The 27467-nt window shown below is 39.4% G+C and overlaps 2 protein-coding genes across 5 annotated transcripts in view; one reads left to right on the top strand and one right to left on the bottom strand.

Moving 5' to 3' along the window:
* tfam (transcription factor A, mitochondrial) overlaps window positions 1-24735 on the top strand; it is a 43224-nt gene extending 18489 nt beyond the window's left edge. For 2 of the 3 annotated variants that reach the window (XM_042297659.1, XM_042297661.1), the window contains one exon: window positions 131-927. In XM_042297659.1, coding sequence (XP_042153593.1) covers window positions 131-352 — 222 coding nt within the window. In that variant the 3' untranslated portion in view covers window positions 353-927. Of the gene's footprint in view, window positions 1-130; window positions 928-24429 lie in introns of those variants that run through there. The other variant, XM_042297660.1, reaches the window with a different exon arrangement.
* zgc:171971 (uncharacterized protein LOC569690 homolog) lies at window positions 722-27467 on the bottom strand. Of its 2 annotated transcripts, XM_042297657.1 has the most exons (8): window positions 27070-27467; window positions 24657-24703; window positions 24406-24551; window positions 24165-24289; window positions 8141-8243; window positions 1873-2204; window positions 1384-1533; window positions 722-1095 (listed from the first exon to the last, which is right to left on the bottom strand). In XM_042297657.1, the coding sequence occupies exons 1-8, from the start codon at window positions 27238-27240 to the stop codon at window positions 955-957; spliced, it is 1215 nt and encodes a 404-aa protein (XP_042153591.1). In that variant the 5' UTR covers window positions 27241-27467; the 3' UTR covers window positions 722-954. The 2 variants fall into 2 exon arrangements, with proteins under 2 accessions (XP_042153591.1, XP_042153592.1); XM_042297658.1 differs by lacking the exon at window positions 1384-1533.

The following is a 27467-nucleotide window of genomic DNA, read 5'->3' as shown; positions in this document are numbered from 1 at the left end:
AATTAAGTTCCTTAATACTTAAATAATTGTGAAACCTTGATTTGGAGGACATTAATTTTTAATTACTAGGCTAACTGACTCTGTGTGCTCTGCAGGTCTACATGACGAACTGACTCTGTGTGCTCTGCAGGTCTACATGCAGCTGGCGGAGGATGATAAAGTGCGCTATAAGAATGAGATGAAGTCCTGGGAGGAACACATGATGGATATTGGACGGGAGGACCTGATCAGACGGAAAGAGACCCACAAGAACAAAACTGCTACTAAAGGAGGCAAACAGAAATCCAAAGTGAAAGTGGTGAAAACTAAATCTGCAGGAGCTACGACAGTGAGGAGTGGGAAAAAGGCCTGAGTTGTTCTGGAGAGGAAGGGTGATGAAGGCAAGTTACCGTCCCAAATAAAATACATTTTGTTTATAGTCATATCAATGCTCCTAGCGCCTCAAACTGTGAATGAACCTTCACCAGTCTGGGAAAGATCATGAAACATAACATTCTCAACTGAAAGTTATCAGAATGAGAATTCACTGTAAACTGTCATAAAGCAGTGTTCTTTCTAGTATGAAAAGATGAATTATGTTGAAGTTAAGTTCCTGTCACCAGGGCCACGTTCTGTATATACTGTCTCTATACACAGTGTACAGGCTAGTCTATAGTAGATGTAGTCTTTGTTAAGAGACGTGTTGACCAGTTACTTTGTTTGTAGACTTAGTTTTCGCTCATGTTTTGTATCTCATTTTTATTAAATAAACATTTACATGCATAAAAAAAAACTTCATATTATACACAATGTTTATACAGTGAAAACAAATTGGGAGGAAATCGACAAGGTACATAAACGCTGTATGATGAAAGTAAACTATGTACAATGTCTACACAGTTAATCCTCACATCGTGTAATAAAACTGTACAATGTCTACACAGTTAATGCTGAAAAAGGTGAACTGAATATAAGTTAGAGATGTGCTGAGTGGTCAGGTGATGGCTCCTGTAGCAGAGCCTGGAAGTCTGGAGAGCAGACCAGCTTGTGCTTGACGTTCCCCAGGATACTCATATCTCCAGTCAGGCCCTCAGAGAGACGCACAGACACCAGTTGCTGTGGGAGAAATAACAGATGATTTAGCCCCTTATTGTTTGACCCTGAGCCATTGTCTGCACATCCTGGATCACAGTGAATCAGGACTAAACACATCCTGGATCACAGTGAATCAGGACTAAACACATCCTGGATCACAGTGAAACAGGACTGTGGTTCTTTAGGACTAAACAGGAGAACTAGACTGTTAGGTACCTGTTCTAAAGGGGAAGGCAGCTCCCTCTGAGACGTCCATAGTGATGTGTCTCAACACCATCTAACCCTGTAATGTCTATTATATTAACAGACCTGTAGGAAAGAGAAGGCAGCTCCCTCTGAGACGTCCATAGTGATGTCTCCCAGCACCAGCTGCACCTTGCCAGACTTCCTGATCTGTAGTTTACCCAGAAACCCCTCTGTGAACTCTGACAGGACAGGAACGTCTTTACCAGCAGCGTCCTGAGGAAGAACATGGCCTTTAGGGTCAGAGGTTAGGAGAACTCTGACCGGATGGGAACGCTGTCTCTAGCAGGGTCCTGAGGAAGAACATGGCCTTTAGGGTCAGGGGTTAGGAGAACTCTGACCGGATGGGAACGCTGTCTCTAGCAGGGTCCTGAGGAAGAACATGGCCTTTAGGGTCAGGGGTTAGGAGAACTCTGACCGGATGGAAACACTGTCTCTAGCAGGGTCCTGAGGAAGAAGATTGAATACAGCAAATGTAGACCTTGGCGGGAAATGATTCCCTGTTAGAATGAAGTGGAGGGTAGAAAATAAGGATAGAATGTGGTCGTTACTCACTGGTGCTTTAATGTGAGAGGTGCGCTTGCCGTCGGACTTGGAGTCTTTTTTACAATTTCTTTCTGGGGCCGTGATTGGCTGGCCTGTGGCTGGCTGGCTTGGGACGGAGGCTGTGGTTGGCTGGCCAGGGATAGTATCAGGTAGCTGGATGAACAGCAACTCTTCTGTCTCTGAAACCATGAGCTGGTGGAAGAGCTCTGCTACAGAGGGCTGGTCAGGGCTCCTTACCCCCTGGCCCGGTCTATACTGAGGGATCTGGCCTGGTCCGTACTGATGTCCTGCTCCATACTGAAGGGGCAGGTTTGGATTAGTAGTAGCAGGGGCTCTGAATGCTGTAGGGCAACAAACACAGGACCATAAACTACCTGGGAACCAGTTTGGATTGACAAGACTGGAACACGTGTTAATGTATTGAGTCTGTGCACCTCTGTATATCCCCCATGTATTTGCATGTCTAATTGTCTACATCCTGTGCATCCAGGGCCTTCAGGAAACACCCCTTTGACTTATTCCTCATTGTGTTACAGCCTGAATTTAAAATGGATTACATTGAGATTGTGTCACTGGCCTACACGCAACACCCCATAATGTCAAAATGGAATTATGTTTGTAGAAAAGCTGAAATGTCTTGAGTGAATAAGTTTTCAACCCCTTTGTTATGGCAAGCCTAAATAAGTTCAGGAGTACAAATGTGCTTAACAATGGACTTCCCCGTTGTCTCTGCTGATGTGCTGTTTGTTGCTCCTTTCTCTCTTTTAGTGTTAACAGTTTAATCAAACTCTGGCGTTAACAAGTTTACCAACGTCCTAGTTTTGTCCTCCCTCTACTTCCTTCCAAAAGCGTCCGGGATGGAAACGTTCCATCTGGCATGGATCTGCAGGAGCTCGTCCAGATGGAAAAGCTGAGTAACATGATGCCTTCTCACTGCAGTCGCTGTCCTCGGAATATACAGGAGGATCGCTGGGTTGTGAACCCTGCTTCAGATGCAATAGTTAGGCCAAGGGCCACCAGTAAATACAGGTAGTAGTGTTAATCCCCCCAGCACAGTCCCCCAGCACAGTCCCCCAGCACAGTCCCCCAGCACAGTCCCCCAGCACAGTCCCCCCCCCAGCACAGTCCCCCAGCACAGTCCCCCAGCACAGTCCCCCAGCACAGTCCCCCAGCCCCCCAGCACAGTCAACAACATGGATTCTGGAAAGAAATGCTGTCCACATGGTGTCGCTCATGCAGCCGATTAGAAACATTCAACCAGTTTTCCCCACTAAGCAATGAGTCAGTCAGAGCCTGAGGCTTCCCAGGTGTCTCCTCCACTGTTACGGGGTCTGAGCCGCCGAAGCCTCCCCACCATTAGCTCTGACAAATTGACCTAGTCATTGGAGACTCCATTACCCGCAGTATTAGACTTTTAAAAAATCGTCCAGCGATCATACACTGTTTACCAGGGGGCAGGGCTACCGATGTTAAGGCTAATCTGAAGAGGGTGCTGGCTTTGACAACTGGCGAGTATAGGGATATTGTTATCCACGTCGGCACCAACGATGTTAGGATGAAACATTGAGGTCACCAAGCGCAACATGGCTTCAGCGTGTAAATCAGCTAGAAAGATGTCGGCATCGAGTAATTGTCTCTGGCCCCCTCCCAGTTAGGGGGAGTGATGAGCTCTACAGCAGAGTCTCACAACTCAATAACTTGTTGAAAACTGTTTTCTTCCCCTTGCAAAAGATAGAATTTGTAGATAATTGGCCCTCTTTCTGGGATTCATCCACAAACCGGACCAAGCCTGGCCTGCTGAGGAGTGACGGACTCCATCCTAGCTAGAGGTGTGCTTTCATCTTATCGATGAATATAGACAGGGCTCTAACTCCACAATGAGAGAGGGTGCAGGCCAGCTTAGTGGAGTCAGCTCAGCTATCCCCATTGAGACCGTGAACAATCTAGGTTTTTATTTTTTTACCCCTTTTTCTCCCCAATTTCATGTTATCCAATTGGTAGTTAGTCTTGTCTCGTCGCTGCAACTCCCACACGGACATGGGAGAGCCGAAGGTCGAGAGCCATGCGCCCGCTGAAACCCAACCAAGCCACACTGCTTCTTGACACAATGCCCACTTAACCCGGAAGCCAGCCGCACCAATGTGTTTCGGAGGAAACACCGTGCACCTGGTGACCGTGTCAACAGACACCTTGCCCTGATTAAAAGCAGTGGTTCGCGCTTTACGAACTCTTTTGAATGTGATTATTTCTCCCAAACTCAGTTGTCCTGAGTCTGCACAGAACTGCCAGGACCTCGGATCAATGGAGATACTCAAGTTATTTTAATCCTGTATCTCTCAACACATTCACAAAAATAGTCATGGCCTCTAAACCTAAGTCTACTGGACCATATTCCAACTAAACTACTGAAAGAGCTGCTTCCTGTGCTTGGCCCTCCTATGTTGAACATCATAAATGGCTCCCTATCCGGATGTGTATCAAACTCACTAAAAGTGGCAGTAATAAAACCTTGACCCAGAAAAATGTAAACTATCGGCCTACAGTGGGGCAAAAACGTATTTAGTCAGCCACCAATTGTGCAAGTTCTCCCACTTAGAAAGATGAGAGGCCAGTAATTTTCATCATAGGTACACTTCAACTATGACACAAAATAAGAGAGAAAAAATCCAGAAAATCACATTGTAGGATTTTTAATTAATTTATTTGCAAATTTTATATATTATAAGTACTTGGTCAATAACAAAAGTTGATCTCAATACTTTGTTATATACCCTTTGTTGGTTGGTGGCTAAATACTTTTTTGCCCCACTGTATATCGAATCTCCCATTCATTTAAAAAAAAAAAAAGGGGGAATGTTCCTTCCTGAAGACAATGTATATGAAACGCTCCAGTCTCTTTTTAAACCCCGTCATAGTACTGAGACCACACTTGTGTAGGTGGTAAATTACCTTTTTAATAGCATCAGACCAAGGCTTTTCTGCCTGTCCTTGTGCTCCTAGGCTTTAGTGCAACTTTTGACACCACATTCTTTTGGAGATTAGAAACCTAAAAATTGGTCCAGGCAGACAATCTGAAACTTTCTGTAAAAAATAAAATGATGCAGAAAAGCTAATCCAGGCTTTTGTCACTTGTAGATTAGACTGCGATTCGCCGGCTACCTGCATAAAGCACTAAATACAGCTGCTAGACTCTTGACTCAAAACGTCAAATTTGATCATTACTCCAGTGCCTCTACACTGGCTTCCTGTCAAGGCTGATTTTCAAGGTTTTACTGTTAACCCACAAAGCAATACATAGACTTGCTCCTACCCATCTCTCTGGTCCTGCCGTACCTACACGTACACTACGGTCACAAGACGCAGGGCTTCTTACTGTCCCTAGAATTTCTAAGCAAACAGCTGGAGGCAGGGCTTTCTCCTTTTTATGGAATGGTCTGCCTATCCATGTGAGAGACGCAGACTCGGGTCTCAACCTTTAAGTCTTTTATTGAAGACTCAGCTCTTCAATAGGTCCTATGATTAAGTGTAGTATGGCCCAGGGGTGCGAATGTGAACGGCAAGGCACTGGAGCGATGAACCGCCCTCTGCGTGCAATGTCTCTGCCTGTCCGTCTCCCCTCTCTCCACTGGGATTCTCTGCCTCTGACCCTATTACGGGGACTGAGTCACTGGCTTGCTAGTGCTCTCCCATGTTGTCCCTAGTAGGGCAGCATCGTGTCTTGCCAAGCTTTTTATACTATACTTGACATGAGTGGGTTGAGTCACTGACATGATCTTCCTCTCCGGTCTTGGGTGACATCTTTGTGGGCTCCACCTTGTCTCAGGGTAGTACGTTGGTGGTCTGTTGATGTCCCTCTGATGTTGGGGGGGGGCTTTGGCAAAGTGGGTGGGGTTATATCCTGCCTGGTCGCCCCCCCCCCCTCAGTCCCCAGTGTCGGGGGGGCTAGTGTCAGTCTGTCCTATCCTGTCTTCTCTGGTGTGATCTTAAGTATGCTCCCTCTAATTCAGCCATCGCTCTCTGCCCCAGGACCATGCCTGACAACTCCTGGCTGTCCCCACTCCTCCAGGTCATGCTGCTGATCCAGTTTCCGCTGTTCTGCCTGCGGCTATGGAACCCTTAGGCATGAAGTCATAAACAGCGCAATGCTTGAAGCACAGCGAAGAGCTGCTGGCAAACGCAGTAAAGTGCTGTTTGAATGAATGCTTATGAGCCTGCTGCTGCCTACCACCGCTCAGTCAGACTGCTCTATCAAATCATAGACTTAATTATAATATAATAACACACAGAAATATGAGCCTTAGGTCATTAATTTGGTTAAATCCGGAAACTATCATTTCGAAAACAAAATGTTTATTCTTTCAGTGAAATACGGAACCGTTCCGTATTTTATCTAACAGGTGGCATCCCTAAGTCTAAATATTCCTGTTACATTGCACAACCTTCAATGTTATGTCATAATTAAGTAATATTCTGGCAAATTAGTTTGCAATGAGCCAGGCAGCCCAAACTGTTGCATATACCTTGACTCTGCGTGAAATGAACGCAAGCGAAGTGACACAATTTCCCTAGTTTAATATTGCCTGCTAACCTGGATTTCTTTTAACTAAATATGCAGGTTTGAAAAAATATACTTCTGTGTATTGATTTTAAGAAAGGCGTTGATGTTTATGGTTAGGTATTCGTGCAACGATTGTGCTTTTTTAACAAATGCGCTTTTGTTAAATCATCCCCCGTTTGGCGAAGTTGGCTGTCTTTGTTAGGAAGAAATAGTCTTCACACAGTTCGCAACGAGCCAGGTGGCCCAAACTGCTGCATATACCCTGACTGTTGCACAGAACACAAGAGAAGTGACACAATTTCCCTAGTTAAAAGAAATGTGTGTTAGCAGGTAATATTAACTAAATATGCAGGTTTAAAAATATATACTTGTGTATTGATTTTAAGAAAGGCGTTGATGTTTTTGGTTAGGTACACATTGGTGCAACAACAGTGCTTTTTTTCGGGAATGCGCTTGTTAAATCACCCGTTTGGTGAAGTAGACTATGATTCAATGATAAATTAACAGGCACCGCATTGATTATATGCAACGCAGGACAAGCTAGTTAAACTAGTAATATCATCAACCATGTGTAGTTAACTAGTGATTGTTAAGATTGTTTTTTATAAGATACGTTTAATGCTAGCTAGCACCTTACCTTGGTTCCTTGCTGCACTCGCATAACAGGTAGTCAGCCTGCCATGCAGTCTCCTCGTGGAGTGCAATGTAATCGGCCATGATCGGTGTCCAAAAATGCTCATCACCGATTGTTATGAAAACTTGAAATTGGCCCTAATTAATCAGCCATTCTGATTAATCGGTCGACCTCGGCTATGGAAAATCAACTGACATTTACTCCTGAGGCGCTGACCTGTTGCACACTCTACAACCACTTATTTGACCCTGCTGGTCATCTATGATCATCCTGAATAACAATCTAGCCTTAATGGCCATGTACTCATCTCTACCTGCACAGCCAGAATAGGATCCCGTTTCTTCCTAGGCTCCTGCCTTTCTAGGGAGTTTTTCCTAGCCACCGTGCTTCTACATCTGCATTGCTTGCTGTTTGGGGTTTTGGGCTGGGTTTCTGTATAAGCACTCTGTGACATCTGCTGATGCAAAAAGGGTTTTTAAATAAAGTTGATTGGACTCAGTGTAATAGTCGAATATTGTTTAACATGATTTTTTAATGACTACCTCATCTCTGTACCCCACACATACAATTATCTGGAAGCTCCCTCAATCGAGCAGGGAATTTCAACCACAATGACCAATGAGGTCTTCCAATGCCTCAAAAGGCACCTATTGGTAGATGGGTAAAAAACAGACATTGAATATCTGAGCATGGTGAAGTTATTAATTACACTTTGGATGGTGTATCAATACACCCAGTCACTACTCAGATATAGGCGTCCTTTCTAACTTAGTTGCTGGGGTAGAAGTAAACCACTCGGATTTCACAAGGCTAATGGTGGCTTTAAAACTGTTAGAGTTTAATGGCTGACCTGAGGATGGATCAACAACATTGTAGTTACTCCACAATGTGAAAATATTGTGCAAAGCTCTTAGACATTTACCCACTGCCAAAGGTGATTCTAACATGTATTGACTCATGGGTGTGAATACTTATGTAAATTTGATATTTCTATTTAATTTGATACATTTTGAATACAGGCTGTAACACAATGTGGAATAAGTCAAGGGGTATGAATACTTTCTGAAAGCACTGTATATACTTACATGGAGTTGTTGCCTCTGTTGTCAGGAAGTTGCTAGATTGATACAGTGGCAGTTGAATTGGCTTGTTCTTGGCATCATTTTTCAAACCAGGATCATCCAAAAACTACATGGCGGGGGAAAAAGTGTGCGGTTTAAATAAATATATGTATTTCAACCAGGGGTTGGAACCGGTTCATGGAAATAATGAAATGTTTCGACAAACAGAATCAGAACCGGGAACGAAAGTGATCTATACTGTTCCAGAACAGAACTGTTACGTTAAACACATGGGAACCAGTTAATAACGTTATCCCTCTGTTAATCAGAAACTTCTTCCAGTGTCTGCCTGCCAGCTAAAAATCGTTGCCATTGTGTGTGTGTGTAGGCTACCTGCCCCTCGCCCTCAAAGCATTACTGACGTTACAAGCATGAAGATGCGGGGAGAGATTTTTAATTAGAAAATAATGGATTCACTTTTTCAATGCTAGTTAAGGATACTATAGTTATCACATTTCACATTGTATTTTTTAACTACAGAAAGGTAAGACGTGATTTGCATTCTGGTGCCGCTCTGCACACACAAGCTTGTTAACTAGCTAGCTTCTCTGGTTGAATGTTAAACCAACTCTGAAGATCAAAGACATTCAAAGTTCCTCCAGAAGCCGCTCGTCTGTAGGTATAATGCTGTGGCCCTAATTCAACATTTCAGTTGCATCTCACGCCTGACTAGTCTATCACACATGTAAACAACTCACTGAGCTATAGCTTTCCAACTCCATAACAAGCTGCTCTACCTGCACTGCATGATTGGTGAAGTAGGTTTAAAAAGGAACGATATAAACCGGTACTTTTCTTTTGTTCAAACCAGAACTTTTATTTTGCTGGTTGGAACAGAAAAGAACGGGGCTGGTCATTAAGGCTGTTTTACTTTAGGTTGACTAGTCATTAAGGCTGTTTTACTTTAGGTTGACTAGTCATTAAGGCTGTTACTTTAGGTTGACTAGTCATTAAGGCTGTTACTTTAGGTTGACTAGTCATTAAGGCTGTTTTACTTTAGGTTGACTAGTCATTAAGGCTGTTTTACTTTAGGTTGACTAGTCATTAAGGCTGACTAGTCATTACTTTAGGTTGACTAGTCATTAAGGCTGTGTTTGTTTTACATTAAGGCTGTGTGTTTTACTTAGTAGGTTGACTAGTCATTAAGGCTGTTACTTTAGGTTGACTAGTCATTAAGGCTGTTACTTTAGGTTGACTAGTCATTAAGGCTGTGTGTTTTACTTTAGGTTGACTAGTCATTAAGGCTGTGTGTTTTACTTTAGGTTGACTAGTAATTAAGGCTGTTACTTTAGGTTGACTAGTCATTAAGGCTGTGTGTTTTACTTTAGGTTGACTAGTCATTAAGGCTGTGTTTTACTTTAGGTTGACTAGTCATTAAGGCTGTGTGTTTTACTTTAGGTTGACTAGTCATTAAGGCTGTGTTTTACTTTAGGTTGACTAGTCATTAAGGCTGTGTTTTACTTTAGGTTGACTAGTCATTAAGGCTGTTTTACTTTAGGTTGACTAGTCATTAAGGCTGTTTTACTTTAGGTTGACTAGTAATTAAGGCTGTTACTTTAGGTTGACTAGTAATTAAGGCTGTTACTTTAGGTTGACTAGTAATTAAGGCTGTTACTTTAGGATGACTAGTAATTAAGGCTGTTACTTTAGGATGACTAGTCATTAAGGCTGTTACTTTAGGATGACTAGTCATTAAGGCTGTGTGTTTTACTTTAGGTTGACTAGTCATTAAGGCTGTGTGTTTTACTTTAGGTTGACTAGTAATTAAGGCTGTTTTACTTTAGGTTAACTAGTCATTAAGGCTGTTTTACTTTAGGTTGACTAGTCATTAAGGCTGTTAGTTTAGGTTGACTAGTCATTAAGGCTGTGTGTGTTACTTTAGGTTGACTAGTCATTAAGGCTGTTACTTTAGGTTGACTAGTCATTAAGGCTGTTACTTTAGGTTGACTAGTCATTAAGGCTGTGTGTTTTACTTTAGGTTGACTAGTCATTAAGGCTGTGTGTTTTACTTTAGGTTGACTAGTCATTAAGGCTGTTTTACTTTAGGTTGACTAGTCATTAAGGCTGTTTTACTTTAGGTTGACTAGTCATTAAGGCTGTGTTTTACTTTAGGTTGACTAGTCATTAAGGCTGTGTTTTACTTTAGGATGACTAGTCATTAAGGCTGTGTTTTACTTTAGGATGACTAGTCATTAAGGCTGTTTTACTTTAGGTTGACTAGTCATTAAGGCTGTTTTACTTTAGGATGACTAGTCATTAAGGCTGTGTTTTACTTTAGGTTGACTAGTCATTAAGGCTGTGTTTTACTTTAGGTTGACTAGTCATTAAGGCTGTTTTACTTTAGGTTGACTAGTCATTAAGGCTGTTAGTTTAGGTTGACTAGTCATTAAGGCTGTGTGTTTTACTTTAGGTTGACTAGTCATTAAGGCTGTTTTACTTTAGGTTGACTAGTCATTAAGGCTGTTACTTTAGGTTGACTAGTCATTAAGGCTGTGTGTTACTTTAGGTTGACTAGTCATTAAGGCTGTTACTTTAGGTTGACTAGTCATTAAGGCTGTGTGTTTTACTTTAGGTTGACTAGTCATTAAGGCTGTGTTTTACTTTAGGTTGACTAGTCATTAAGGCTGTGTTTTACTTTAGGTTGACTAGTCATTAAGGCTGTGTGTTTTACTTTAGGTTGACTAGTCATTAAGGCTGTGTGTTTTACTTTAGGTTGACTAGTCATTAAGGCTGTTACTTTAGGTTGACTAGTCATTAAGGCTGTTACTTTAGGTTGACTAGTCATTAAGGCTGTGTGTTTTACTTTAGGTTGACTAGTCATTAAGGCTGTGTGTTTTACTTTAGGTTGACTAGTCATTAAGGCTGTTACTTTAGGTTGACTAGTCATTAAGGCTGTGTGTTTTACTTTAGGTTGACTAGTCATTAAGGCTGTGTGTTTTACTTTAGGTTGACTAGTCATTAAGGCTGTTACTTTAGGTTGACTAGTCATTAAGGCTGTGTTTTACTTTAGGTTGACTAGTCATTAAGGCTGTTACTTTAGGTTGACTAGTCATTAAGGCTGTTACTTTAGGTTGACTAGTCATTAAGGCTGTGTGTTTTACTTTAGGTTGACTAGTCATTAAGGCTGTTACTTTAGGTTGACTAGTCATTAAGGCTGTTACTTTAGGTTGACTAGTCATTAAGGCTGTGTGTTTTACTTTAGGTTGACTAGTCATTAAGGCTGTTACTTTAGGTTGACTAGTCATTAAGGCTTTGTGTTAATTTAGGTTGACTAGTCATTAAGGCTGTGTGTTTTACTTTAGGTTGACTAGTCATTAAGGCTGTCTGTTTTACTTTAGGTTGACTAGTCATTAAGGCTGTTACTTTAGGTTGACTAGTCATTAAGGCTGTTACTTTAGGTTGACTAGTCATTAAGGCTAGTTTGTTACTTTAGGTTGACTAGTCATTAAGGCTGTTACTTTAGGTTGACTAGTCATTAAGGCTTTGTGTTACTTTAGGTTGACTAGTCATTAAGGCTGTTACTTTAGGTTGACTAGTCATTAAGGCTGTTACTTTAGGTTGACTAGTCATTAAGGCTGTGTGTTTTACTTTAGGTTGACTAGTCATTAAGGCTGTTAAGGCTGTTTCTTTAGGTTGACTAGTCATTAAGGCTGCTTTTACTTTAGGTTGACTAGTCATTAAGGCTGTTACTTTAGGTTGACTAGTCATTAAGGCTGTGTGTTTTACTTTAGGTTGACTAGTCATTAAGGCTGTTACTTTAGGTTGACTAGTCATTAAGGCTGTGTGTTTTACTTTAGGTTGACTAGTCATTAAGGCTGTGTGTTTTACTTTAGGTTGACTAGTCATTAAGGCTGTGTTTTACTTTAGGTTGACTAGTCATTAAGGCTGTTTTACTTTAGGTTGACTAGTCATTAAGGCTGTTTTACTTTAGGTTGACTAGTCATTAAGGCTGTTACTTTAGGTTGACTAGTCATTAAGGCTGTTACTTTAGGTTGACTAGTCATTAAGGCTGTTTTACTTTAGGTTGACTAGTCATTAAGGCTGTTACTTTAGGTTGACTAGTCATTAAGGCTGTGTGTTTTACTTTAGGTTGACTAGTCATTAAGGCTGTGTGTTTTACTTTAGGATGACTAGTCATTAAGGCTGTTACTTTAGGTTGACTAGTCATTAAGGCTGTGTGTTTTACTTTAGGTTGACTAGTCATTAAGGCTGTTACTTTAGGTTGACTAGTCATTAAGGCTGTTACTTTAGGTTGACTAGTCATTAAGGCTGTTTTACTTTAGGTTGACTAGTCATTAAGGCTGTGTTTTACTTTAGGTTGACTAGTCATTAAGGCTGTTACTTTAGGTTGACTAGTCATTAAGGCTGTGTGTTACTTTAGGTTGACTAGTCATTAAGGCTGTTACTTTAGGTTGACTAGTCATTAAGGCTTTGTGTTACTTTAGGTTGACTAGTCATTAAGGCTGTGTGTTTTACTTTAGGTTGACTAGTCATTAAGGCTGTTACTTTAGGTTGACTAGTCATTAAGGCTGTTACTTTAGGTTGACTAGTCATTAAGGCTGTTACTTTAGGTTGACTAGTCATTAAGGCTGTTACTTTAGGTTGACTAGTCATTAAGGCTTTGTGTTACTTTAGGTTGACTAGTCATTAAGGCTTTGTGTTACTTTAGGTTGACTATTCATTAAGGCTGTTACTTTAGGTTGACTAGTCATTAAGGCTTTGTGTTACTTTAGGTTGACTAGTCATTAAGGCTGTTACTTTAGGTTGACTAGTCATTAAGGTGTACTTTAGGTTGACTAGTCATTAAGGCTGTTACTTTAGGTTGACTAGTCATTAAGGCTGTGTGTGTTACTTTAGGTTGACTAGTCATTAAGGCTGTTACTTTAGGTTGACTAGTCATTAAGGCTGTTTGTTTTACTTTAGGTTGACTAGTCATTAAGGCTGTTACTTTAGGTTGACTAGTCATTAAGGCTGTGTGTTTTACTTTAGGTTGACTAGTCATTAAGGCTGTGTTTTACTTTAGGTTGACTAGTCATTAAGGCTGTTACTTTAGGTTGACTAGTCATTAAGGCTGTTACTTTAGGTTTGACTAGTCATTAAGGCTGTTACTTTAGGTTGACTAGTCATTAAGGCTGTGTGTTTTACTTTAGGATGACTAGTCATTAAGGCTGTGTTTTACTTTAGGTTGACTAGTCATTAAGGCTGTTACTTTAGGTTGACTAGTAATTAAGGCTGTTACTTTAGGTTGACTAGTCATTAAGGCTGTTACTTTAGGTTGACTAGTCATTAAGGCTGTTACTTTAGGTTGACTAGTCATTAAGGCTGTTACTTTAGGTTGACTAGTCATTAAGGCTGTTACTTTAGGTTGACTAGTCATTAAGGCTGTGTGTTTTACTTTAGGTTGACTAGTCATTAAGGCTGTTACTTTAGGTTGACTAGTCATTAAGGCTGTGTGTTTTACTTTAGGTTGACTAGTCATTAAGGCTGTTACTTTAGGTTGACTAGTCATTAAGGCTGTTTTACTTTAGGTTGACTAGTCATTAAGGCTGTTACTTTAGGTTGACTAGTCATTAAGGCTGTTACTTTAGGTTGACTAGTCATTAAGGCTGTGTCATTTTTACTAGGTTGACTAGTCATTAAGGCTGTTACTTTAGGTTGACTAGTCATTAAGGCTGTTACTTTAGGTTGACTAGTCATTAAGGCTGACTAGTTTTACTTTAGGTTGACTAGTCATTAAGGCTGTTTTACTTTAGGTTGACTAGTCATTAAGGCTGTGTGTTTTACTTTAGGTTGACTAGTCATTAAGGCTGTGTGTTTTACTTTAGGTTGACTAGTCATTAAGGCTGTTACTTTAGGTTGACTGTCATTAAGGCTGTTACTTTAGGTTGACTAGTCATTAAGGCTGTGTGTTTTACTTTAGGTTGACTAGTCATTAAGGCTGTTACTTTAGGTTGACTAGTCATTAAGGCTGTTACTTTAGGTTGACTAGTCATTAAGGCTGTTACTTTAGGTTGACTAGTCATTAAGGCTGTGTGTTTTACTTTAGGTTGACTAGTCATTAAGGCTGTTACTTTAGGTTGACTAGTCATTAAGGCTGTTACTTTAGGTTGACTAGTCATTAAGGCTGTGTGTTTTACTTTAGGTTGACTAGTCATTAAGGCTGTGTGTTACTTTAGGTTGACTAGTCATTAAGGCTGTTACTTTAGGTTGACTAGTCATTAAGGCTGTGTGTTACTTTAGGTTGACTAGTCATTAAGGCTGTTGACTGTTACTTTAGGTTGACTAGTCATTAAGGCTGTTACTTTAGGTTGACTAGTCATTAAGGCTGTGTGTTTTACTTTAGGTTGACTAGTCATTAAGGCTGTGTGTTTTACTTTAGGTTGACTAGTCATTAAGGCTGTTACTTTAGGTTGACTAGTCATTAAGGCTGTGTGTTTTACTTTAGGTTGACTAGTCATTAAGGCTGTTTTACTTTAGGTTGACTAGTCATTAAGGCTGTTTTACTTTAGGTTGACTAGTCATTAAGGCTGTTACTTTAGGTTGACTAGTCATTAAGGCTGTTACTTTAGGTTGACTAGTCATTAAGGCTGTTACTTTAGGTTGACTAGTCATTAAGGCTGTTACTTTAGGTTGACTAGTCATTAAGGCTGTGTGTTTTACTTTAGGTTGACTAGTCATTAAGGCTGTGTGTTTTACTTTAGGTTGACTAGTCATTAAGGCTGTGTGTTACTTTAGGTTGACTAGTCATTAAGGCTGTTACTTTAGGTTGACTAGTCATTAAGGCTGTTACTTTAGGTTGACTAGTCATTAAGGCTGTTGTGTGTTACTTTAGGTTGACTAGTCATTAAGGCTGTTACTTTAGGTTGACTAGTCATTAATTACTTTAGGTTGACTAGTCATTAAGGCTGTGTTTTACTTTAGGTTGACTAGTCATTAAGGCTGTTACTTTAGGTTGACTAGTCATTAAGGCTGTGTTTACTTTAGGTTGACTAGTCATTAAAGGTTACTTTAGGTTGACTAGTCATTAAGGCTGTTACTTTAGGTTGACTAGTCATTAAGGCTGTGTGTTTTACTTTAGGATGACTAGTCATTAAGGCTGTTTTACTTTAGGTTGACTAGTCATTAAGGCTGTTTGTTTTACTTTAGGTTGACTAGTCATTAAGGCTGTTACTTTAGGTTGACTAGTCATTAAGGCTGTGTGTTTTACTTTAGGTTGACTAGTCATTAAGGCTGTTACTTTAGGTTGACTAGTCATTAAGGCTGTTACTTTAGGTTGACTAGTCATTAAGGCTGTTACTTTAGGTTGACTAGTCATTAAGGCTGTGTGTTTTACTTTAGGTTGACTAGTCATTAAGGCTGTTACTTTAGGTTGACTAGTCATTAAGGCTGTTTGTTTTACTTTAGGTTGACTAGTCATTAAGGCTGTTACTTTAGGTTGACTAGTCATTAAGGCTGTTACTTTAGGTTGACTAGTCATTAAGGCTGTGTGTTTTACTTTAGGTTGACTAGTCATTAAGGCTGTTACTTTAGGTTGACTAGTCATTAAGGCTGTTTTACTTTAGGTTGACTAGTCATTAAGGCTTTTACTTTAGGTTGACTAGTCATTAAGGCTGTTTTACTTTAGGTTGACTAGTCATTAAGGCTGTTACTTTAGGTTGACTAGTCATTAAGGCTGTTACTTTAGGTTGACTAGTCATTAAGGCTGTTACTTTAGGTTGACTAGTCATTAAGGCTGTGTGTTTTACTTTAGGTTGACTAGTCATTAAGGCTGTGTGTTTTACTTTAGGTTGACTAGTCATTAAGGCTGTTACTTTAGGTTGACTAGTCATTAAGGCTGTTACTTTAGGTTGACTAGTCATTAAGGCTGTGTGTTTTACTTTAGGTTGACTAGTCATTAAGGCTGTTACTTTAGGTTGACTAGTCATTAAGGCTGTTACTTTAGGTTGACTGTCATTAAGGCTGTGTGTTTTACTTTAGGTTGACTAGTCATTAAGGCTGTTACTTTAGGTTGACTAGTCATTAAGGCTGTGTGTTTTACTTTAGGTTGACTAGTCATTAAGGCTGTGTTTTACTTTAGGTTGACTAGTCATTAAGGCTGTTACTTTAGGTTGACTAGTCATTAAGGCTGTGTGTTACTTTAGGTTGACTAGTCATTAAGGCTGTTACTTTAGGTTGACTAGTCATTAAGGCTGTTACTTTAGGTTGACTAGTCATTAAGGCTGTGTGTTACTTTAGGTTGACTAGTCATTAAGGCTGTGTGTTTTACTTTAGGTTGACTAGTCATTAAGGCTGTTACTTTAGGTTGACTAGTCATTAAGGCTGTGTGTTTTACTTTAGGTTGACTAGTCATTAAGGCTGTTACTTTAGGTTGACTAGTCATTAAGGCTGTGTGTTTTACTTTAGGATGACTAGTCATTAAGGCTGTTACTTTAGGTTGACTAGTCATTAAGGCTGTGTGTTTTACTTTAGGTTGACTAGTCATTAAGGCTGTTACTTTAGGTTGACTAGTCATTAAGGCTGTTACTTTAGGTTGACTAGTCATTAAGGCTGTGTGTTTTACTTTAGGATGACTAGTCATTAAGGCTGTTACTTTAGGTTGACTAGTCATTAAGGCTGTTACTTTAGGTTGACTAGTCATTAAGGCTGTGTGTTTTACTTTAGGATGACTAGTCATTAAGGCTGTTACTTTAGGTTGACTAGTCATTAAGGCTGTGTGTTTTACTTTAGGATGACTAGTCATTAAGGCTGTTACTTTAGGTTGACTAGTCATTAAGGCTGTGTGTGTTACTTTAGGATGACTAGTCATTAAGGCTGTGTGTTTTACTTTAGGATGACTAGTAATTAAGGCTGTTACTTTAGGTTGACTAGTCATTAAGGCTGTGTTTTACTTTAGGATGACTAGTCATTAAGGCTGTGTGTTACTTTCGGATGACTAGTCATTAAGGCTGTTACTTTAGGTTGACTAGTCATTAAGGCTGTGTGTTACTTTAGGATGACTAGTCATTAAGGCTGTGTGTTACTTTAGGATGACTAGTCATTAAGGCTGTTACTTTAGGTTGACTAGTCATTAAGGCTGTGTTTTACTTTAGGATGACTAGTCATTAAGGCTGTTTTACTTTAGGTTGACTAGTCATTAAGGCTGTGTGTTACTTTAGGTTGACTAGTCATTAAGGCTGTTACTTTAGGTTGACTAGTCATTAAGGCTGTTTTACTTTAGGTTGACTAGTCATTAAGGCTGTTACTTTAGGTTGACTAGTCATTAAGGCTGTTACTTTAGGTTGACTAGTCATTAAGCTGTGTGTTACTTTAGGATGACTAGTCATTAAGGCTGTTACTTTAGGTTGACTAGTCATTAAGGGTTACTTTAGGTTGACTAGTCATTAAGGCTGTTACTTTAGGTTGACTAGTCATTAAGGCTGTGTGTTTTACTTTAGGTTGACTAGTCATTAAGGCTGTTACTTTAGGTTGACTAGTCATTAAGGCTGTTACTTTAGGTTGACTAGTCATTAAGGCTGTGTTTTACTTTAGGTTGACTAGTCATTAAGGCTGTTACTTTAGGTTGACTAGTCATTAAGGCTGTGTGTTTTACTTTAGGATGACTAGTCATTAAGGCTGTGTGTTTTACTTTAGGATGACTAGTCATTAAGGCTGTGTGTTTTACTTTAGGATGACTAGTCATTAAGGCTGTGTGTTTTACTTTAGGATGACTAGTCATTAAGGCTGTTACTAGTCATTAAGGCTGTTACTTTAGGTTGACTAGTCATTAAGGCTGTGTGTTTTACTTTAGGTTGACTAGTCATTAAGGCTGTGTTTTACTTTAGGTTGACTAGTAGGCTGTTACTTTAGGTTGACTAGTCATTAAGGCTGTGTTTTACTTTAGGTTGACTAGTCATTAAGGCTGTTACTTTAGGTTGACTAGTCATTTGTTTTACTTTAGGTTGACTAGTCATTAAGGCTGTGTGTTTTACTTTAGGATGACTAGTCATTAAGGCTGTGTGTTTTACTTTAGGATGACTAGTCATTAAGGCTGTGTGTTTTACTTTAGGATGACTAGTCATTAAGGCTGTGTGTTTTACTTTAGGATGACTAGTCATTAAGGCTGTGTGTTTTACTTTAGGATGACTAGTCATTAAGGCTGTTACTTTAGGTTGACTAGTCATTAAGGCTGTAGTCATTTTTACTTTAGGATGACTAGTCATTAAGGCTGTGTGTGTTACTTTAGGATGACTAGTCATTAAGGCTGTTACTTTAGGATGACTAGTCATTAAGGCTGTTACTTTAGGATGACTAGTCATTAAGGCTGTGTTTTACTTTAGGTTGACTAGTCATTAAGGCTGTTACTTTAGGTTGACTAGTCATTAAGGCTGTTACTTTAGGTTGACTAGTCATTAAGGCTGTGTGTTTTACTTTAGGATGACTAGTCATTAAGGCTGTTACTTTAGGTTGACTAGTCATTAAGGCTGTGTGTTTTACTTTAGGATGACTAGTCATTAAGGCTGTGTGTTTTACTTTAGGATGACTAGTCATTAAGGCTGTTTGTTTTACTTTAGATGCTAGTCATTAAGGCTGTTACTTTAGGTTGACTAGTCATTAAGGCTGTGTGTTTTACTTTAGGTTGACTAGTCATTAAGGCTGTTTTACTTTAGGTTGACTAGTCATTAAGGCTGTTTTACTTTAGGTTGACTAGTCATTTAGGCTGTGTGTTTTACTTTAGGATGACTAGTCATTAAGGCTGTTACTTTAGGATGACTAGTCATTAAGGCTGTTACTTTAGGATGACTAGTCATTAAGGCTGTGTGTTTTACTTTAGGATGACTAGTCATTAAGGCTGTGTGTTTTACTTTAGGTTGACTAGTCATTAAGGCTGTGTGTTACTTTAGGATGACTAGTCATTAAGGCTGTTACTTTAGGATGACTAGTCATTAAGGCTGTGTGTTTTACTTTAGGATGACTAGTCATTAAGGCTGTGTGTTTTACTTTAGGATGACTAGTCATTAAGGCTGTTACTTTAGGTTGACTAGTCATTAAGGCTGTTACTTTAGGATGACTAGTCATTAAGGCTGTGTGTTACTTTAGGATGACTAGTCATTAAGGCTGTTACTTTAGGTTGACTAGTCATTAAGGCTGTGTGTTACTTTAGGTTGACTAGTCATTAAGGCTGTGTGTGTTACTTTAGGATGACTAGTCATTAAGGCTGTGTTTTTTTACTTTAGGTTGACTAGTCATTAAGGCTGTGTTTTACTTTAGGTTGACTAGTCATTAAGGCTGTTTTACTTTAGGTTGACTAGTCATTAAGGCTGTGTGTTTTACTTTAGGTTGACTAGTCATTAAGGCTGTTACTTTAGGTTGACTAGTCATTAAGGCTGTGTTTTACTTTAGGTTGACTAGTCATTAAGGCTGTTTTACTTTAGGTTGACTAGTCATTAAGGCTGTTACTTTAGGTTGACTAGTCATTAAGGCTGTGTTTTACTTTAGGATGACTAGTCATTAAGGCTGTTACTTTAGGTTGACTAGTCATTAAGGGCTTTAGGTTGACTAGTCATTAAGGCTGTTACTTTAGGTTGACTAGTCATTAAGGCTGTGTGTGTTACTTTAGGTTGACTAGTCATTAAGGCTGTGTGTTGTTACTTTAGGTTGACTAGTCATTAAGGCTGTTACTTTAGGTTGACTAGTCATTAAGGCTGTGTGTTTTACTTTAGGATGACTAGTCATTAAGCTGTTACTTTAGGATGACTAGTCATTTACTGTTTTACTTTAGGATGACTAGTCATTAAGGCTGTGTGTTTTACTTTAGGATGACTAGTCATTAAGGCTGTGTGTTTTACTTTAGGATGACTAGTCATTAAGGCTGTGTGTTTTACTTTAGGATGACTAGTCATTAAGGCTGTTACTTTAGGTTGACTAGTCATTAAGGCTGTTACTTTAGGTTGACTAGTCATTAAGGCTGTGTGTGTTACTTTAGGATGACTAGTCATTAAGGCTGTTACTTTAGGATGACTAGTCATTAAGGCTGTTACTTTAGGTTGACTAGTCATTAAGGCTGTGTTTTTTTTAGGTTGACTAGTCATTAAGGCTGTTACTTTAGGTTGACTAGTCATTAAGGCTGTGTGTTTTACTTTAGGATGACTAGTCATTAAGGCTGTGTGTTTTACTTTAGGATGACTAGTCATTAAGGCTGTGTGTTTTACTTTAGGATGACTAGTCATTAAGGCTGTGTGTTTTACTTTAGGATGACTAGTCATTAAGGCTGTGTGTTTTACTTTAGGATGACTAGTCATTAAGGCTGTGTGTTTTACTTTAGGATGACTAGTCATTAAGGCTGTTACTTTAGGTTGACTAGTCATTAAGGCTGTTACTGTTTTAGGTTGACTAGTCATTAAGGCTGTGTGTTTTACTTTAGGTTGACTAGTCATTAAGGCTGTTACTTTAGGTTGACTAGTCATTAAGGCTGTTACTTTAGGTTGACTAGTCATTAAGGCTGTGTGTTTTACTTTAGGATGACTAGTCATTAAGGCTGTGTGTTTTACTTTAGGATGACTAGTCATTAAGGCTGTTACTAGGATGACTAGTCATTAAGGCTGTGTTTTACTTTAGGTTGACTAGTCATTAAGGCTGTTACTTTAGGTTGACTAGTCATTAAGGCTGTGTGTTACTTTAGGTTGACTAGTCATTAAGGCTGTGTGTTTTACTTTAGGTTGACTAGTCATTAAGGCTGTTTTACTTTAGGTTGACTAGTCATTAAGGCTGTGTGTTTTACTTTAGGTTGACTAGTCATTAAGGCTGTGTGTTTTACTTTAGGATGACTAGTCATTAAGGCTGTTTGTTTTACTAGTTTAGGTTGACTAGTCATTAAGGCTGTTTTACTTTAGGTTGACTAGTCATTAAGGCTGTTTTACTTTAGGTTGACTAGTAATTAAGGCTGTTACTTTAGGTTGACTAGTAATTAAGGCTGTTACTTTAGGTTGACTAGTAATTAAGGCTGTTACTTTAGGTTGACTAGTAATTAAGGCTGTTACTTTAGGATGACTAGTCATTAAGGCTGTTACTTTAGGATGACTAGTCATTAAGGCTGTGTGTTTTACTTTAGGTTGACTAGTCATTAAGGCTGTTACTTTAGGTTGACTAGTCATTAAGGCTGTGTGTTACTTTAGGATGACTAGTCATTAAGCTGTTACTTTAGGTTGACTAGTCATTAAGGCTGTGTTACTTTAGGTTGACTAGTCATTAAGGCTGTGTGTTTTACTTTAGGATGACTAGTCATTAAGGCTGTTACTTTAGGTTGACTAGTCATTAAGGCTGTGTTTTACTTTAGGATGACTAGTCATTAAGGCTGTGTGTTACTTTTGACTAGTCATTAAGGCTGTTACTTTAGGTTGACTAGTCATTAAGGCTGTGTGTTACTTTAGGTTGACTAGTCATTAAGGCTGTGTGTTACTTTAGGATGACTAGTCATTAAGGCTGTTACTTTAGGTTGACTAGTCATTAAGGCTGTGTGTTTTACTTTAGGATGACTAGTCATTAAGGCTGTTTTACTTTAGGTTGACTAGTCATTAAGGCTGTGTGTTACTTTAGGTTAGTCATTAAGGCTGTTACTTTAGGTTGACTAGTCATTAAGGCTGTGTTTTACTTTAGGATGACTAGTCATTAGTCATTGACTAGTCATTAAGGCTGTTACTTTAGGTTGACTAGTCATTAAGGCTGTGTGTGTTACTTTAGGATGACTAGTCATTAAGGCTGTTACTTTAGGATGACTAGTCATTAAGGCTGTTACTTTAGGATGACTAGTCATTAAGGCTGTTACTTTAGGTTGACTAGTCATTAAGGCTGTTACTTTAGGTTGACTAGTCATTAAGGCTGTGTGTGTTACTTTAGGATGACCAGTCATTAAGGCTGTTACTTTAGGATGACTAGTCATTAAGGCTGTGTGTGTTACTTTAGGATGACTAGTCATTAAGGCTGTTACTTTAGGATGACTAGTCATTAAGGCTGTGTTTTACTTTAGGTTGACTAGTCATTAAGGCTGTGTGTTTTACTTTAGGATGACTAGTCATTAAGGCTGTGTGTTTTACTTTAGGATGACTAGTCATTAAGGCTGTGTGTTTTACTTTAGGATGACTAGTCATTAAGGCTGTTACTTTAGGTTGACTAGTCATTAAGGCTGTTACTTTAGGATGACTAGTCATTAAGGCTGTGTGTTTTACTTTAGGATGACTAGTCATTAAGGCTGTGTTTTACTTTAGGATGACTAGTCATTAAGGCTGTGTGTTACTTTAGGATGACTAGTCATTAAGGCTGTGTTTTACTTTAGGATGACTAGTCATTAAGGCTGCTGTTTTACTTTAGGATGACTAGTCATTAAGGCTGTGTGTTTTACTTTAGGATGACTAGTCATTAAGGCTGTGTGTTTTACTTTAGGATGACTAGTCATTAAGGCTGTGTGTTTTACTTTAGGATGACTAGTCATTAAGGCTGTGTGTTTTACTTTAGGATGACTAGTCATTAAGGCTGTGTGTTTTACTTTAGGATGACTAGTCATTAAGGCTGTGTGTTTTACTTTAGGATGACTAGTCATTAAGGCTGTTACTTTAGGTTGACTAGTCATTAAGGCTGTTACTTTAGGTTGACTAGTCATTAAGGCTGTGTGTTTTACTTTAGGATGACTAGTCATTAAGGCTGTGTGTTTTACTTTAGGATGACTAGTCATTAAGGCTGTGTGTTTTACTTTAGGATGACTAGTCATTAAGGCTGTGTGTTTTACTTTAGGTTGACTAGTCATTAAGGCTGTTACTTTAGGTTGACTAGTCATTAAGGCTGTGTGTTTTACTTTAGGATGACTAGTCATTAAGGCTGTGTGTTTTACTTTAGGATGACTAGTCATTAAGGCTGTGTGTTTTACTTTAGGATGACTAGTCATTAAGGCTGTGTGTTTTACTTTAGGATGACTAGTCATTAAGGCTGTGTGTTTTACTTTAGGATGACTAGTCATTAAGGCTGTGTGTTTTACTTTAGGATGACTAGTCATTAAGGCTGTGTGTTTTACTTTAGGATGACTAGTCATTAAGGCTGTGTGTGTTACTTTAGGATGACTAGTCATTAAGGCTGTGTGTTACTTTAGGTTGACTAGTCATTAAGGCTGTGTGTGTTACTTTAGGATGACTAGTCATTAAGGCTGTGTGTTTTACTTTAGGATGACTAGTCATTAAGGCTGTGTGTTTTACTTTAGGATGACTAGTCATTAAGGCTGTGTGTTTTACTTTAGGATGACTAGTCATTAAGGCTGTGTGTTACTTTAGGATGACTAGTCATTAAGGCTGTGTGTTTTACTTTAGGATGACTAGTCATTAAGGCTGTTACTTTAGGATGACTAGTCATTAAGGCTGTGTGTTTTACTTTAGGATGACTAGTCATTAAGGCTGTTACTTTAGGATGACTAGTCATTAAGGCTGTGTGTTTTACTTTCGGATGACTAGTCATTAAGGCTGTTACTTTAGGATGACTAGTCATTAAGGCTGTGTGTGTTACTTTAGGATGACTAGTCATTAAGGCTGTGTGTTTTACTTTAGGATGACTAGTCATTAAGGCTGTGTGTTACTTTAGGATGACTAGTCATTAAGGCTGTGTGTTTTACTTTAGGATGACTAGTCATTAAGGCTGTGTGTTACTTTAGGATGACTAGTCATTAAGGCTGTGTGTTTTACTTTAGGATGACTAGTCATTAAGGCTGTGTGTTACTTTAGGATGACTAGTCATTAAGGCTGTGTGTTACTTTAGGATGACTAGTCATTAAGGCTGTGTGTGTTACTTTAGGATGACTAGTCATTAAGGCTGTTACTTTAGGATGACTAGTCATTAAGGCTGTTACTTTAGGATGACTAGTCATTAAGGCTGTTACTTTAGGATGACTAGTCATTAAGGCTGTTACTTTAGGATGACTAGTCATTAAGGCTGTTACTTTAGGATGACTAGTCATTAAGGCTGTTGTACTTACATCATCCCGTTGAAGCTTGTGTAACATATCATTATCGTTTTCCTCTGAGGCACGTCTCTCCTTCTTAAAACACTTAGCTACAGGAGAGGATCTGCTGTCTGTAAGGTCGGTCCCTCTCCACCCCCCTGCACAGAACAGAGGACAGGACACACTGGAATCCAGTGTTTCTAATGATCTTAATAATAACCTGTTTCTTTAACACACAGTAAAGGCAGCTTCTGGCAGAGAAGGTCCAATTCACCTGGTTTCTTTACTGTGTCTGCAGGACCCTGTTCAAAGATGGAGTGGGACTGAATGATCTGAGGGGGGCGCTCTCTTCTCTCCCTGTGCCTCTCCTCCCTCACTCTTCTGTCCGTCTTTGGTGCAACATGGGCCTCTTCCTTTAACCTGGGGAAGGAGTTCAATGGAGTTCAATGTTAACATGTATTCTTCTAAACTGGATCCTTGGTAGTCTAATGGAATGTGTCTTCAAGCAATACAGTCGACACTCACTCATCTTTACTCTTCCTCAGAGAATGGACATTGGGTACGAAGGTTTTCTGTAATAAAAATATCAATTTATTAATTTCTACTATTTTGTCATCTGAATATCATGACTGTTTTGTTTAATGCTTGTGACAGGACACTGGGCAGCTGTATATTTGCTTTTGTTCATCACCCACTGTTTCCGTTTACACTGTAGGCTGGTTATTTAGTAGTACTTACAATAGAGTGGTGAGGACGATGTGTCTACCGTGTCCAGAAGAGACTTCACCATTCATTTTCTAGATTCAGATTCACGCAGACATCGTTTTAAGCTTTTACGATTGACATTTACAGCTGATTTTGGCATAGTATATCGATTCGCTCTCCTTAAATATTTCTCATCTGTTATTCCTTTGTCTCTGAATTGTTTAATCAAACTTTTCCCCGACAGCTCCTGATATCAGGGTATGAAAACTACAATCTGTTCTGAAATAGCCTAGTGTGCATGTGCGCCCAGCTATATCATGTCTCTAGCTTGTTTTCCCTGGCTAAACTAGCCGTGTTCGTCATTGTCAAACATAAATACTGCACCCTCAAATTCAAAACCAATTTGCTAGTTAGTTATACAATTATGTAACTAAGAAATTCGCTGGAAAGAAACTTAAATTATGTATTGTTTTGTTGAACAGTCATGACTGGTTTGAGTTATTTAAAAAAAAAATAATAATAACCTTTATTTAACTAGGCAAGTCTGTTAAGAACAAATTCTTATTTTCAATGACGGCCTAGGAACAGTGGGTTAACTGCCTGTTCAGGGGCAGAACAACAGATTTGTACCTTGTCAGCTCAGGGGTTTGAACTTGCAACCTTCCGGTTACTAGTCCGTAAGATAATGGTGGCGAAGGATGATATCATTGCTGCTATATCATTGCTGCTTAACCTGGATCCAAGTTCCCTTTTGCGGTCCACCAACGTCATTGGCGTAGGGTTAGCTGGACGCTTGACTGGTCTTGGAACTGGGACACCCTGCAGCCTCTCCCCGCATAGCTTGATTTTTGAAAAATGGTTCATGTTGAAAAATGGTAACGTCTTCAAAACTTAGTCCACTCTGTTCAAAACATGTTAATTCTTGTTTTGGAAACAGAAAATTGTATTGAGATCAAATGTTTCATCGATGAGAAAATTAGCAGAATGTCAGCGAAAATCCATCTTTTCCCACTGCCGGCCACTGGGCCTCCTCTCACTACCATATTTGGTAGTAAGTGGAAACGCCAAGCGAATGCTTCACATTTACACATCAGGTGAAATATCTGTCTCGTTCTATCTATGGGATTAGCATGGGCAGAACCATTGAGGGCTTCCACCATTTTAATGTGGTCAACTGGGTGGGACTTCCAACTTCATTGGCTCATCCCTCCTGCTGATCCTATTGGAGTCATGTCCAGGAGGGTTCAGCCAATCGTAAAGAAGATCAACCTTTTTTCCCTTTGTGCTGTTTTCTGTGCCCAATGTTTGTACCATTTTTTTTGTGCTGCTACCATGTTCTGTTGCTACCATGCTGTGTTATGTGTTACTGCCTTGCTATGTTGTCTTAGGTCTCTCTTTATGTAGTGTTGTCTCTCTTGTCACGATGTGTGTTTTTTGTTATATTTATATATATATATATTTATTTATTTATTTTTTCAATCACAGCCTCCATCCCTGCAGGAGGCCTTTTGGTTGGCCGTCATTGTAAATAAGAATGTGTTCTTAGCTGACTTGCCTAATTAAATAAAGGTTATTTACATTTTAGTGGCCCCCCACTTTATGGTGGAGATAATATATTTATGTTTTAAAGTACATTTCCTGGCATTCTACACCTTTTGCCATGGGGTGAAGATAATGTTGCAGTTTTAAAGCAAGTTTTCTGCAGTTCTACACATTTTGGCATGGGGCAGATACATTTTTTCAATTTTATAACACATTTCATGCAATTCTACACATTTTGCATGGGGCAGAGTAATTTTTAGTTGTTGCAGTTTTACAGCTAATTTCCTGTAGTTCTGCATATGCCCTGCGTGCCTGGTCGGTATACCTGGGGCGGCTGGTATCCTAGTGGTTAGGGTGTTGGACTAGTAACCTGAAAGGTTGCAAGATCAAATCCCCAGCTGACAAGGTAAAAACCTGTCATTCTTCCCCTGAACAAGGCTGTCATTGAAAATAAAATGTTGTTCTTCACTGACTTTAAAAAAAATGGCTACGATTAGTTTAGATAGTCTAGCCAGACAATTTATCATTTCAATGTATTTTCTTCTCACATGGCTAATTGAGACCGCTTATTTTACGTGTGCCTGGAGCAGGGCCCTAATGGCACAGATACAAAGATGAGTCCTCTATCTATCTCTATGGGTTGACTACGTAGTCTGTGATATACAGTATGAGCGTTTCCATTGGGTATCACCTTTTTGAACCCGCCCAGAGTCAGGTCTCGGGACCGCAGGGACGTCAGTCTGCCTGGAGGAGGGGGAGAGTTCAGCACCGTCCGATGAGGTAACACACTGCCAGCTACATTTGGTCTGGTGATACCGGAGTAGCCAGCCATAGAGTCCGTGTTGCTGCTTGGATCAGTCATTCTGCTAATCACTGGCTGGAACGGACGGCTTTGTGACAATACAGTATTAAGGGGTTGAAGGCTATACTAAACCTACACCCTTTATTCGATGGGGAAGCCTACAAATGAAATGGCAGCATAACTCCGATTTGGAATAAACAATATTTGAACCGAATTCCTATTTCTTCTTCGTCGCGCTGTCCAATAGCCTAATAAACAGATATGATATGTGAATTAACAATAGGCCT

The sequence above is a fragment of the Oncorhynchus tshawytscha genome, linkage group LG14, assembly GCF_018296145.1.
Source record: "Oncorhynchus tshawytscha isolate Ot180627B linkage group LG14, Otsh_v2.0, whole genome shotgun sequence".
Taxonomy (NCBI): Eukaryota; Metazoa; Chordata; class Actinopteri; order Salmoniformes; family Salmonidae; genus Oncorhynchus; species Oncorhynchus tshawytscha.
Note: the sequence above shows the minus strand (reverse complement) of the source record. Positions and strands in the feature narration are given on the sequence as shown.